This window comes from Chinchilla lanigera, unplaced genomic scaffold (genome assembly GCF_000276665.1).
Source record: "Chinchilla lanigera isolate Chin_1 unplaced genomic scaffold, ChiLan1.0 scaffold00173, whole genome shotgun sequence".
NCBI classification, from domain to species: Eukaryota; Metazoa; Chordata; class Mammalia; order Rodentia; family Chinchillidae; genus Chinchilla; species Chinchilla lanigera.
Genome location: NW_004955574.1, coordinates 1,115,018 through 1,130,329, shown reverse-complemented (window position 1 = coordinate 1,130,329; position 15,312 = coordinate 1,115,018). Strand labels below are relative to the sequence as shown.

At 43.3% G+C, this 15,312-nt stretch overlaps 1 protein-coding gene across 1 annotated transcript in view; it reads right to left on the bottom strand.

The window, feature by feature from the left end:
• Sae1 (SUMO1 activating enzyme subunit 1) overlaps nucleotides 1–15,312 on the bottom strand; it is a 67,821-nt gene that overhangs the window by 27,937 nt on the left and 24,572 nt on the right. Inside the window, exon 6 of the mRNA XM_005413849.2 lies at nucleotides 13,246–13,351. Coding sequence (XP_005413906.1) covers nucleotides 13,246–13,351 — 106 coding nt within the window. The remainder of the gene's footprint in view (nucleotides 1–13,245; nucleotides 13,352–15,312) is intronic.

Sequence of the window (15,312 nt, the reverse complement as noted above, 5' to 3'; positions counted from 1 at the left end):
TTTTTGGTCATTTTGAGACAGAGTCTCACTATGCAGTTCAGGCTGGCCTTAAACTCACTTTGTAGCCCAGGCTGGCTTTGAACTCACCACGATCCTCCTGTCTCAACCTCCCAAGTGCTGAGATTACAGGCGTGCGCCACCACGCCGGGCAAAAATCACAAATTCTAGACAGGAATTCCAGAGCAAAATTGTAAGGGTATAGCTCAGTAATAGAGAACCTGCCTATGATGCATAAGGGCCTGGGTCAACCTTTAGCAATGCCCCCAAACCCCAAACCGCAACAAAAACAAGCATATTGTGCCCTAATTCATTGTATCAGGAGGCATGGGATGTGTCTGTCCTATTCCTGGATTGTTAACCTTGATCATTTTGATGAGGTAAAAACAATCTGCCAGAGTTCTCCCATGTCTGTCTTTGGAATGCATGCTAGGCTAAGCACTTAGGCTAAGCACTCTACCACCGTGGTACACCCCAAGCTATCCACCCAGGTCTTTCTCTATAATTAATATTATTAGAAGGCACCCTGTTTCACAGCAAACTTTTCCCCATTAATTTAGCATCCAAGGATGATTCTCCTTTGAGGTGGGGTCTCAAATTCCCAAGCTCAGCAATCCTCCTGCATCAGCATTCCAAGTGCTATCTATAGGCAGGCTAGCACCAGGGTAAAGGCTTGTTTCTTTTCTTTTTTTTAGACAGGGTCTTGCTATGTAGCCCAGTGTAGCTTTAACTCTGAGGTTCAAGCGGTCCTCCCATCTCAGCCTCTTTAACAGCTGGGACTACAAGTATGCACACCATCCCTGGCTTCCTCAGTGATTCTTTTTTTTTGTTTTTTTTTTGTTTTTTCCGGTACCGGGAATCGAACTCACGATGTTGCACTTGCCAGGCAGGCACTGTGCCGCTGAGCCCTCAGTGATTCTTATTTCTAGTAATTTTTACTATGGTAATTCACATAGATTATTTTTTGCTTTGATCATTCCTCCTACATTTATTGGTTATTCTTTTGTTCTTTTGACATGCTCCGAGAATTCTTTCTCAGTATGTGTAAGTATGTGTGTGTTACTGGTTATGAACTTCGGGCCTCGTCCATGCTCAGCCAGCACTCTACCTACCGTTGAGCCATACACCCAGTCTCTCTCCCATCATTCCCCCCACTACTCCTGCTATCATTCTTAAAGCACTTCCTTACTTTCAGGCCTAGCAAGATATTCCAAGCTTACCTATAACTTTCTTACCCCAGTTCTAGAATTAACCATTTCTTGAAGGATCCTCGCTTTCATTCAGTGAAAGATTAACAACCTGGTATAAATATGCTTACTGTTGCTACGACATCTCTGCATCTAAGCCGAGTTAATAACTAAATTGAGGGGGTATACACCTAAAACATGAATGCCCACGCACACGCGTGCGCCCACACACACACATATCTATTCCTATATCTCCATTTAAAAAAGCACGAGTTCATCTCGGTAACTCTTAATTTCAACCTAGCATCAAAGGCTTCCTTCTAGCCTTTTCCATCTTCCACATCCACAGGAACAACCTTTCTTCCCAATAAGAAAACTTGGTTCTTTTTTTTTTTGTTTTTTCCCAGTACCGGGAATTAAACTCACGACCTTGCGCTTGCCGGGCAGACGCTGTGCCGCTGAGCTAAATCCCGAGCCCTGAAAACTTGGTTCTTGTTATTCACACTATGTTTACCCACATGCTCAACTCGAGAATACATTTTAGTTTCAGGACTCTTAACTAATACCACCGTGAAACACACAACTACAGCTCAGGATTGAATTATCTCTTCTTTAGTCTGCAGATACACTGTCAAAATGTATTAAACAGCAGAGCTACTTTTGGTCCTGTGTCAGTGCAACGTCACTGTCTGAAATGCAGCACTTCCTACATACTTAAATACAGGCATAAATGAGGAAACCAAGGCTCCCTTCTATGATTTGGGCTCCTTTTGTCCTATGGCAGTAGTTTCCCCTAGTAGCTTGATCTATCCTTCAAAAACCTGTGAACTTTAGAAAAATCTAAAATGTGTAGTCACTCCTAGTTATTTTCAGTCAGCAAAGTAAAACTAGAGCCAGGAAATCTACGTTTCACACATGCTCTATGTGATCTTCTCAGATGGGAAGCAACTGGCCAGTTTCCACTAAGCTCCACCTTCAAGGGGGCTTGTCCTTGTCCCGCTGGCCCTTTGCATATACTGCTCCTCTACCAGCAAGCTCTCACTTCTCTTTACCACCTACCCAGTACCTGTGTGGGAATGTATCATTCCCTAGAGATAGGCAGACTCTCAGTTTCCTGAGCTCCTGTGGCAGTTTGCTTCTGATTATTGAGTAATTCAGACATATTGAAAAACAAAACACAATATGATAATGTGATAGCTTTTTTGGGGGTGTGGTGGGGAGACAGAGTCTTTCTATGTAGTTCAGGCTGACCTCAAGCTCAGGGCAATCCTTCTGTCTCAGACTCCCAAGTGCTGGAATTATAGGTGTGTTCCACCACACCTGGCCACAATAGCTTTTTTGTTTGTTTGAGACTGGGTCTTGCTTTGCAGTTCAGGCTGTCCTTGAACGTACTATGTAGCCTAGGCTGGCCTCGAACTCACAGTGATCATCCTCTGGCTCAGCCTCCCCAGTGCTAGGATTACAGGAAAACAACACCACATTCGGGTTACAAAAGCTTTTTCTATAGCATTCTGTTACAGTTCTCCTGACAAGGGATAGTATAGTTTATGTTTGTCTTTCCCATTGGCAAGAAGACTTATTTTTCCTTTGACGATTCTCAGCAGTGGGGTAAGGCAAACAGCAGGTGCTCACAAGATGTTTGGTCTAAGGTTATTTTCAGCTTCAGTTTGTGACTCAAAAATGGCCTATGTACTTTTCCCTAACTTACCAGAACAGAGACTGAGAAAGTTAAGATTGTCAAGGATTTTCTGATAAGAACTGTAATTCTCATCTTCAGACAAGTCCATCTTTTCCTGCTCTGGACTAAAGCTGAATGTTATTGTTCGTGCTGGTAAGTGAATGGTGTTTCCATACTAGACCTGATATTTTTAGCACTCCTGTTATGATAAACTCACAGTAACCTCAAAAAGAACAAATCAAAGTCAACTTTTTGCCACAGGAAACCAGCTCCGCTTAATGTTTTGCAACATGCCACAGGAGAATAATAAAAAGACGAGACTCTTGCTCAGTGGCAAGGCCAACTCTTAAGATAGTGGAAAAATGCAGCAGGAAGCATTCTATCTGACCACTATCTTACTAAGTAAACTGGAAAAACACTCAAGATCCAAACACAGCAAGCACATGGGCATGTGCTCACAGATAAGAGAGCATCTGCTGCACCAGAGGCTAAATTGTGAATGGAGCAGCAAGAAATGTCTACCTGTGAGTAGCAGGCTAGGGTCACGAAGCCTTTAGACCCTTTAAAAATATGGAGGGTATCCAAGGAGTAGGCAGCAAAAGGGCCTTGTGGAGATAACAGTGGGCAGGCTGCTCTCCAAGTAGGACAAAAGAACAGACAACCAATTACCAGTCACTCATTCAAAAAAATGTATTTACTGAACATCTACTAGGTGTCCAATTAGGCAGTGGTAAAACAATCACGTTATTTTCAGAAGTGCACCACAGTTGTGCACCCTGTCTTCACAGGACCAGTGTGAAGTTACATTAGGGCATCATGAAGGTATCAAGTCACATCTGTCACATTCCCAGAAATGATCTTGGAAGAAAAATTCCAAGGATTAGGAAAACTGCAAACAACTTACATGCCTGTCAGGATGAGAGTCGTCAGAGAAGCTGGCACAGTCAAAGGATTACCACATTATGCAGTCAACAAGACAAAGTGGGCCGGAGATATAGCTCGGCGGCACAGTCACCTGCTTGGTGAGCACAAGGTCCTGAGTTCAATTCCCGGTAACAAAAAAGCAAGATAAAGTGACTCTGATATATGCACCAAAATCTTTCCATATTATTCATGTCATTAAGATAAAAAAAACTGGGCGTGGTGGCGCACACCTGTAATCCCAGCCCTCAGGAGGCTGAAGCACAGAAGCATCACTGTGAGTTTTGAGGCCAACATAGGCTACATAGTGAGTTCAAGGCCAGCCTGGACTACACAGCGAGACCCTGTCTCAAAAAGAAAGAAAGAGATGGAGAAATGAAGATTTAAAAATGCCAACAAGTGTTTAGCAGTCTGATCATATCACTCATACACAATTATAAATGCTAGCTGGGATATAACTCAGTGGCACAAGTGCCTGCCTGGTGAGTGCAAGGTCCTGAGTTTGATTCCTGGTACCAAAAAACGAAATGTACTTTGAATTATAAATGCTAATCATTTTTCAAATTATTAAGAAATTCGTAACAGACGAGGAAAAAATTTGAAAGCAGGGAAAATGAGAGGTGAATAAGTAAAACTTCTTGGACTTTTGTGAACGGTTTAAAAATTTTTTCCCATGATGCTTTTATAATAAAAATAAAATTCAAGTATTTCACAGAGAGTATTCTGGTGTCTCTTTTGGTGTGTTAGGGATTGAACCCAGGGCACGCAAGGCATGTACTCTACTATTGAGTTACATGCCCATCTCAGGTTTCAGATAAAATACTTTTTTGGAGACAGGGTCTTGCTGTATAATTCAGGCTGGCTTTGAAGTTGTGGCAGATCCTCCTGCCTCAGCCTCCTATCAGTGTTAGGATTATAGGCATGTGCCACCACCTTTGGCTCAGAGCATCTTTGAACCAGTTTTCTGTAGTGCAATAGGGATCCTACTTGCCTAATGTGTAGAGCTTCTGATTTGAAATTTAACGAAGGGCTGGGGATTTAGCTCAGCGGCAAAAGTGCCTGGCTGGCAAGCACAAGGTCATGAGTTCGGTTCCCGGTACCGGAGAAAAACAAAACAAAACAAAACAAAAACCAAAACAAAACAAACAAACAAACAAAAAAAAGAACAGCAATTAAAGCAAATAGAGTTATTTTGGGGCTGGGGATTTAGCTCAGCGGCAAAGCGCCTGTCTGGCAAGCGCAAGGTCGGCGGTTGGGTGGGGGGTGGTGGTGGGGGGAAAAAAAAAAAAAAAAAAAAAAAAAAAAAAAGAAAGAAATTTAACGAAGTTTAGACATGTACATTACATAAGTCAAGGGCGCAATCCACAGGTCCAACGGACTTCCCTGCCTAAATTCTGGGTTTGCCTATAAAGTCGAGTATACAATGGAACAATCACAACACACTCACTCTCGGCCACCTTATAGGAAAATGGGGGTAAACAGCTATGTTTCAAAGGCTGTCATGAGAGTAAGAGAGTATGTCAACCGTTTATCACAGCGGCAAGCAACACAGTAAGAGGCACTCAATACCCACAGCCATTCTGAGGTGTCACAAACATGAAGACAATGCTGCATACAAAGCTTACCACATATTATCTTGGATATTCCAGGGCTACTCCCCATTCTGAAGTCAGAAAGTTATCAAGATTTGATTTTACAACAGCAGCATTGTGGACATATTTTAATTATATAAATTTCTGAGCTGAGTATGGTCGCGCATGCCTGTAATCCCAGCACTCAGGAGGCTGAGGCAGGAGGATCGTTGAGAGTTCAAGACCAGCTTGGGCTGCAAAGTGAGCTCAAGGCCAGCCTGAACTGCACAGTGAGACCCTGTCTTAAAAAGACAAAAAAAAAAAAAAATTTCTGATGTGCTAACTCCGCCCTTCTTTCCTCCCTTCCATCCCGGGGTCTCACTATGTAGTCTAGGCTGATCTTGAACTCACTATATGTAGTCCAGGCTGGCTTCAAACTTGCGGTGATTCTCTTGCCTCAACTTCCCCAGGTGCTGGTATTACTGGTCTAAACCTTGATTTTTTTTTTTTGGTGCCAGCAATCGAATTCAGGACCCCATAATTGCCAGTCAGGTGCTGTGCCACTGAGCTATATCTTTTGATTTTGATTTGATGCCACTTAATACATGATTATAAAATAAGTCTGAAAAAAGCCAAAGCTGCGTGTTTGTAATTCCTGCTACTTGGGAGGCTAGCGCAGAGGACCAAAAATTCAGGGCCAGGCTGGGCTATTTTACAACACTCTGTCTCAAAATTTAAAATGAAGGCAGGCATGGTAGCTCACGCCTGTGACCCCAGGGCTCTGGGATGCTGAGGGAGGAGGATTGTAAGTACAAGCCCAGCCTGAGCAACCCAGTGAGACCCTGTCTCAAAGTAAGAGAAGGGGTAGGGTGGGAGGAACTAAGGTGGTATAAAAGCTGTACCTGTGGTACTGACACCTTTTATACCCACCATCTCATTACCTCTGAGCTGAGGAAGTACAATTACCCTTTACCCCTATACCAGACGTTAGCCCAGCTGAGTCAAGGGCAAGACAGTGATCTGAGCACAAATTTGTTGGTCTAAAGCCTGTAGTTTTTCCTAGGCATAGGAGTGTCCACCACTACTTAAACTACATGTTTAATACTATGGCTGGTGATCAAAACACGTTGGGCAAAAATACAATTCTAGGCCAGGCATGCTGATTTATGCCTGTAATTCCAGGGCTCTGGGACACTGAGGCAAGAGGAATCATTTAGAGTCCCATCTGGGTGATTTAGCAAGACCTAACAAAAAAAATCTGGCTATGTAGATCAGTGCAAAAGCCCTGGGTTCCATCTCCAGTAGCACTACCACCACCAAATAAATAAATAAATGACTGAGTGATTGATCCTAAGTACAATGGAACTCTAGCACTAACTGCAGGATCTTGTTTGTATTAACAGAATAATCGGGGCTGGGGATTTAGCTCAGCGGCAAAGCGCCTGCCTGGCAAGCGCAAGGTTGTGAGTTCGGTTCCTGGTACCAGAGAAAAACCAAAAAAAAACAAAAACAAAAACAAAATAACAGAATAATCTGCTGAATTCTTCTAAAGCAATATCCTAAATTGGATAATTTATTTACATAAACCGTATCTCACTAAAGCTGTATAAAGTATAAAAATAAAAATGCGGAAAGACATACAAGAATTTATATTTCATTGTATTCAATGACTGCTTAGAATGTAGACTTTTAGAGACTGATCAGTTAACTTAATCTCCTCATTTATAGTGCAGGAAACAAAATTCCAAAAAGGCAAGTTGAGTTATTTATCAAAGACATGCAAGTGCGAGGTCCTGAGTTTGATTCCCAGAACAACAACAACAAAAAGACCACAAAGACAGTTTATGGCAGGTACATTTGGCAGAAGGTAGTTTCACCCACGGATACTGCTATATCCTCATAGACAAACCTAATAAGGTCATATTACATAAGAACCTCTCGATTATATAACAGTCAAGCAGAAAAACAAAACGAGGTAGTTCTGTGAACATACAGTAATATACCTGCAGAGAGTCAGCTTCGTATCTCCAACCTACAGGTTCTAAGCCGCTAGCCTAGAAGAGATCAAAGTCATTCCCCTCTACTTCTGGAAACTACAGTGCAGCAGGTGACCCAAGGAGTCAAGCAGGCATGTGCTGGGACAGACAGCAACCCCTGGTGCTCAATGCATTTGGAACACTACTTGCAATTCTAGTTGCAGCTCCTCTGGAGAGACGTAAGTGTTCACAAAGACCAGGAGGGGAAAAAGTCATCAAGAATATGCAGATGCTAACAAAAGGAAAGGTTAGGGCTCGCCATCCACTGCCACAGACAGACCCAAGAAAGGTCATGTTGGGTATGTGAAACATGTAGTAGGGCATTGGGTGTCATATAAAAGAACCAGAGCCTCGAAGAAAGAAGACGGGTTTTAGGCTTAAGCTACCACGAACTTGTATGACCAAGAAGAGTCACTTCCCTTCCATCCCTCATTGGTACCACAAAAACAGCCCAATCAGAACTGAGAAGTGGGTTCATTTTGCGTGTCACATCAGGGAGGGTCTGCAGGCAGTACTGTTCAAAGGGTTCTGAGGCCACAGGGAAAGTGGTAGGGTGCACTGACACCCTGGGAGAGCGCCGTTAGCTGCATCTGTCAGAGGAGAGGGATGGAAGGAAGAATAGGTAGCACATACTTGCCATTCTCAGCATGGGTGATACTTGGTATACCTCCTTGTTTTAAGATTCTATAACAGCCGGGCGTGGTAGCCCACACCTATAATCCCAGCACTCGGGAGGCTGAGGCAAGAGGATCCTTGCAAGTTTGAGACCAGCCTGGACTACAAAGTGAGCTCAAGGCCAGCCTGAACTGCATAACAAGACCATCTCCAAAAAAAAAAAGAAAGAAAAAGATTCTATAACAAAAGAACAACAACAACAACAACAACGGACAGTTGGTAGAACAGCATGCCTAGAATCCCAGCACCCGGGAGACTGAGGCACAAGGAGCCCTGTAAGTTCAAGGCTAGCCTGAACTGCAAAGTGAGAGCCAGTCACAAAGAAAGAAACCTAACTATGTACTTAAAAAAGGAAGAAGGTTAAAACAGTCAAAAAAATTCTATTAAATAATTTTAAGCTGGGTGAGGTGGCACATGCCTGTATCCCAGCCCTTGGAGGCTAAGGCAGAAAGACTGTTCCAAGTTCAAGCCAGCCTGGGCTACACAATGAGTTCAAGGCCAATGTAAACTGTACAGCAAAAATCTTCCTTAAAAAAACAAAACAAATTTAATCACCGTATCTAGTACCTTGGAACTTGAAACTCCAAGAACAAATAACCAGTACCATTTGGACAAGAGACTCAAAACAGATGGGATATATTTTCCAACAATGTCACAGGCAGAAAATTAAAACCCACCAGGATTGTTGCCATGATAATGCCTATGTCTTGGTTACTTTTCTCTTGTTGCTGAGACAAAATACCCAACGCCTAAAATTAAGGAAGGAAAGGTTTATTTCACTTATGGTTTGTGGAGGTTTTAGTCCATACTTGGCAGGTTACAAGGCAGAGTGGCACATGGCAGAGGGCTACAGCTCACGGCGGCAGAACACAGCAAAGCAACAAGCACAAAAGCCAGGAATGGCCATAAGCAGCCTCTTCCTCTCCCTTACATAAGCAAACTATCCACCCCAGGGCGGGTGTAGCTCTCACATGCATAATCAAACTCTAAAAGCCTAACCCATAACCGCAATGAGGCTTTGGGGGGACACCTAGGCACAAACCATAACAGCCTACTAAAAGAAAACTAAAGGTAAACTGAGTCAATCCCTGAACTTCTATTATAGAGCTGCAAAATATACATGCTAACAAAAGCACCTAATGCCATGGACCATACTGTTCTTTAAGACGGACTATGCTAGGTGTTTTGTTTGTCCATCATCCAAGCTATGCAAAAGCCCTCTGAGGCAGGTGCTGCTCATCACGCCATCTTCAGAGGGATGCTAAAGCCCAGGGGAATTTAAGTCAATGCTCAAAATCACTCATCTTTTTTTTTGGGTACCAAGAATCGAACTCAGGACCTCACGCTTGCCATGCAGGCACTGTATCACTGAGCTAAATCCCCGACTCCAAAATCACTCATCTTAAAAAAAAAAAAAAGAAAAAAGGCAAAGCTGGGGATGTAGCTCAGTGGTAGAACACTTGCCTAACATACATAAGGCCTTGTCAGATCCCCTAGCACTGCAGATAAGGTGAGGGATGGAAGCAAATAAACAAGCAAACGACTTTTAAAACGACAGAAGCCAGGTGTGGTGGCACATGCCTATAATCCCAGCACTTGGGAAGCTGACGCATGAGGATTGCTGTGCAACTCCGAGGTCAGCCTAGGCTACACAGTGAGTTTAAGGCCAGTCTGAGACCACAGTGAGACTCTGTCTCAAAAAATAATACAATATAAAAAACAAAAATCATAACGTAACATAAAATGGCAAAGCCAGAACTGGAAGCCAGACCTGTTTTAATTCCGAAGTTCCTGTTCTAAATAGCTACACATCAATGCCGGCCACGTGGGTAGTGTTAATGTGGTGCTGCTTCCTCTTTGGGGCTCTGGTAACATTTTTTTTTTTTTTTTTTTTTTTTGTCTTTTTTGAGACAGGGTCTTGCTATGGAGTTCAGGCTGGCCTGGAGCTCACTCTGTAGCCCAGGCTGGTCTCAAACTTGCAATGATCCTCCTGCCTCAGCCTCCCAAGTGCTGCGATTACAGGCGTGCACCACCACGTCCAGCTACGACCTGGTAACTTCCGATGGTGTGATGGTAAGCAAGATGGCCAATAAACCTACACTTGTCCCCTAATGTCCCAGTGTTTTGCTTCCTCAGCTCAATGGCTTTATTAAACGTAGAGGGAGCTGCAGTATCTGGATATTCATCAGCTTGTGCCTTTGAAACCATCTATAAATGAGGTGTATCACTATTTCACACTGACACTGCCAAGATTCAATGCGCTATGTACACGTGCACCTCTAGGAAGGGCCCCGTGTGCTCTTGTTACTTCAGATCCTGAAGGGTAGTTAATCAGACTTCAAATATCTGGGTTACTCGAGTCCTACCTCCGTTGCTACTCTGTCTCTCTTGTTTCCTCAACTCAAAAAATACATTGGGGATCATTTCCACCACACCTCAGGAAGATGCTGCGAAGTTGAGCTGGCTAAAAAAATAATTTGGCAAGTGCAGAGGGTTAAATCAGGCCTCTCACTCTGAGCACTACTGTCTTTTTTTTTTTTTTTTGTACTGGGAATCAAACTTAGGACCTTGCGCTTGCTAGGCAGGTGCTTTTTTTTTTTTTGGTCTTTTTGAGACAGGGTCTCGCTATGCAGTTCAGGCTGGCCTTGAGCTCACTTTGTAGCCCAGGATGGTCTCAAACTCGCAAGGATCCTCCTGCCTCGGCCTCCCGAGTGCTGGGATTACAGGTGTGCGCCATCACGCCCGGCCTAGGCAGGTGCTTATGCGCTTATGCCGCTGAGCTATATCCCCAGCCCTGACTTTTATTTTTGAGACAGGGACTCATTATATAGTCCAGGTTGGCCTCAAATTTACAATCTTCCTGCCTTAGCCTCCCGAGCTCTTTGTCATGGGAGCTGGCCTGCACGGTGTGGGGTATTTTGTAACAACCCTGGCCACTACCCCCAGATGCTAAAACATCTTCCTGTGCAGTTGTGATGTTCAAAACTGTCTCCAGACAGGGCCCAATAGCCCCAGTTGAGACTCCCTGGATTAAGGTAACTCAGGTAAAAGGTCCCTTTTGTTTTTTTTTGTTTTTTTTTTTGTCTTTTTGAGACAGGGTCTTGCTATGCAGTTCAGGCTGGCCTTAAGCTCACATTGTAGTCCAGGCTGGTCTCGAACTCACAATGATCCTCCTGCCTCAGCCTCCCAAATGCTAGAATTACAGGTGTGCGCCACCATGCCCGGCTAAACCCTTCTTTCAAGAGCATCGTTTAGAGATGTTCATGTCATGCTGCCTTTACAGGTTAGTGGCTGCTGATCCCCAGGGCTTCCAATGTGCCAAGCCCTGAACAACTCCTTTCCGCTACGTGGTCCAGGAACTGTGCTCACAGTGAGCCCCAGAATGGACAGGGCCATTGCTCTGACCCTAGCTGGAACTTCCTCATGCCAGGACCCTCCATCCCAGGACCCACAGGCCTGCCCTGGCTACATGCCTGACTCATTTCCTGCTTAACCCATTTAATAATTTCTATTCAAATGAGATATTCAGGGCTTTAGAATAGTTCATTCCTCCAGGCGTTCTCTAACTCATCTTGTTAACACAATTAACTAGTACTGGAAAGGCTATGTGCACAGAAAAGAATAAACTTGCAATCTAGTTTAAGCCTTTTACTAGTTATCAAGGATGTCTTATATATTTTTCTGCCTCTTTCTTTTCTGGTGCTACCAGAGACTGAACAAAGGGAGTTACATCCCACAGCACACTTCTTCCTTTTGAGATTGGATCTCAGTAAGTCACCATTCTCTCTCCCCCTCTCCCCTTCTCCCCCTCTCCCCCCACCCCCTCTCTCGTATGTGGTGCTGGCAATGAAGCCTAGGGCAGGGACTCTCATGGCACCTCACAGGAAGATGATGGGAATATACTTCAATTCAGCCCAGGGAAAAACGGGGCTGAAAACTGTCCAAATGTAATCAAATGATACTTTTCAGGTTTTCTAAATAAAAGCTACCTTTCTACTTTTATCTGAGAATGAGTTACAGTTATACAAAAATATGGATTCCCTTAGGCCCTAGAGTAGACAGACAAGGTTAGAAGAGGTGGCTGAGTGACTCCAGTATCTGTACAAATATTGTGTTACATGTACTATGTCATGAAAAAACATATGAACACAAAAATGTCAAGGTCATATTTTTCCTTCTTTGTGCTTTTGTGGTATATTCTATAGTAAGTACAAGCTTTTCTTTAAAAATCTTTTTACAAGTTATTTTTAAACTTATTAAAAATATTATTTTTACACCCACTTGCTGTATAAACTTGAAAATAATAGTATCCTTAATCTGTGCCTCAGTTTTCTTGCTTAAAAACAGGAAGAGTGAAGAGTGATGTGATGGCACACAAGTATAGTTCCAGCTACTTGAGAGGCTGAAGTGGGAGAAATAAGGCCTTATTGATCTCAAAAATAAATAAATAAATTTCTTTTTTTTCTTTCTTTTTTTTTTTTTTTGTTTTTTTTTTCTGGTACCGGAAATCGAACTCACGACCTCGTGCTTGCCAGGCAGGTGCTGTGCCGCTGAGCTAAGTCCCCAGCCCTAATAAATAAATTTAAAAATATGGAGCAGGCCAGGTGTGCTGATGCACACTTGTAATCCCAGCTCTCAAGAGGCTGAGGCAGGAGGATCACCTGGGCTACCCTGAACTACACATAAAACTGTGCTTACTATTCACAGCGTTTTCAGTTATTTCATGTAATACCTTAAAAATTAGAAGTACCAGGCACAGGAAGAACACTGACAAGTGAATCAAAACTTTGCTAATATCTCCCCAAGAATGAGCAAGGATGGACTGAAAAGTAGCTCATTAGTAGTGATGTTGGGGGTCCCCCAAAACCCAAACACCTCTATGGTTTTCTGTTTGGAAAGGGAGGCTGATCCCCATTTTGAGGCCAAGGAAGAAGTGTAAAGAAAGAAAAGTGGTGAGAAGTTGCTGGGTTTGTGATACTATTTCTCCAAGACATAGTGTAGAGGTCATTTCAGCGGAAAAATGCAAGTCACCAGAAGGCAGAGTTCAATGCTGGGCCTCACCTCCATTTATTTATTTAGCCTTTCTCAGAGGGGGCAACTATGAACCAGCTGGAGAAGCATTTAACTCAGAGCGAACGTCACCTACGCAGCAATGCAGGCCAACACTTGGCCAGCCTCACCTTGCAGGAGAAAGTAATCCGAGGTTGTGCGCTTCAGGGCGGCCTTTGCTTTCTCACTGCTCCAGTCCACCTCCAGGGCCTCTTTGACAGGGCAAAAAACCACTTTCTGTTGAGAAAAGGCAAAAATGCTCAGGGAGAAAATATGCTGACTTTAAACCACAAAGCAGCAGCTTTTTTTTTTAATCTCAGAAAATTCCATTATTTAAACTTTACTGATTACGAAGAGGAGCCAAGATGCATTCAATCAAAAAAATGCTTGCCGACCACTTACTGTGGACTCCTGTGTGCACGGGGACCCTGTGACAGACATGCACTTTATACTGAGGGAAGACAGAACCAAGCAAGCTCCCCAACAGGAGTCCACTCCACTTCCTTAAGTCTGGCTGTATGCATACTACAGAAATACTTGCACCAATGAGAAGCAATGACATGCATCTAAAAATATTCAATAAAATATTCTTTGTAATATTAAACAAAAACAACTAAAAATTAAACGGTTCTCAGAAGAACAGTTTGATGATGAATGACTATGTTAAGAAAAACACTAATCGGTGTGGGACATAACCTGTGGAAAAGGCTGTGGAAGCAGCATTTGCAAAAGCCCTGGGGTATGAGGAAGGCTGGCTGAAACTTATAATGCTAAATCAAGTTATCTACTTTTGGTGATGGGGACTGAACCCAGGTTTGCATGTGCTCTACAACTGAGCATCATCCTCCTCAGCCCCAAATCGAATTATCCTAAAAAATGCAATGACATGTTTTATTTTAAAATATATCCCAGGGCTGGGGATATAGCTCAGTGGCATAAGCGCCTGCCTGGCAAGCGCAAGGTCGTGAGTTCAATCCCTGGTACCACAAATAAAAATAAATAAATAAAATAAAATAAAATATATCCCAGCCCTTGGGAGGCTGATGCAGGAGGATCACCATGAGTTTGAGGCCAGCCTGGGATTTATGATGAGATCCTGCCCCCCCCCAAAAATTATTATCGAATTTTATACAATAAATACATATTATTTATCACCTCCAAATACTAGGAAATAGCTATAGATAGAAGGAACACAACTGTTCTTTCTTTATCATGAATAATTCAGTCCCAAACCAACTGCTGGGAGAAACACCACCACCCAGCCACTTGCTGGAAAGGGCAAGGCAAAGCCAGAGTGCCTTGGTTGGCTTGGTGGCCCAGCCAGAAGGGTTAGAGCACAACAAGGCAAGAAAGCCATTGAAAGGCTCACCTGACAAGCATATTTATTGAGAATTTGGCGGGGGGCACGTTGACTGCCAAAGAGAATTTGAGAGGTGAATGAATTCTCAGGGAATTAAGTAATTATCATTACTGGGAGACAACAATATGAACTCATTTTTAATTCATGGATACAGCCAGGAGTAGTGACGCACATCAGTAATCCCGGCAGGAGGATTGGTCACCATGAGATTGAGGCCAGCTTGCACTACCCAGTGAGTTCAAGGCTAGCCTGAGCTACAAAGCAAGACACTGTCTCAAAAAAACCAAAAAATCAAACAAACAAAAGAATCCAAAATATTCATGGATAAACAAATAGTGTGTGTGCACGGGCACACCCACCCACCAATACTATGTCTGCTGAGAATGCCCAACAGCAATGATACCTACCAGCAACAAGCACACCTAACTTCCACATCCTAGTTTCTAATCACCATTCCCCACTCACAGAAGCATTTCTCCTTAGAGAAATGGCTGATTTCAAAGCGAGCGAGCGGGGTGAGGGGTGGGCGTGGGGTAGCTGGACATGGAGAGAACAAGTGGAGCCTGAAACACCTTATCACACTAGAAAGTGGGGAAGTGCTCCCAGCACTCAAGAGGAAACACAGCCAGCTTAAAGAAACTCCCACTGGTCAAATCTGGGGCAGTCTGACAATAAAAAAAGCCATACTAATCAATAATATAAAACACCTTAAATAAACTGGAATCCATTAGTCTACAGACCTAAAATTAACACAATTAGCTAGAAGTTCAATGAGGAATGAGATATTAACATGTTCAAGTACCTCTCCACAAAATAACGTTGTTCATGTAAGGCCTGA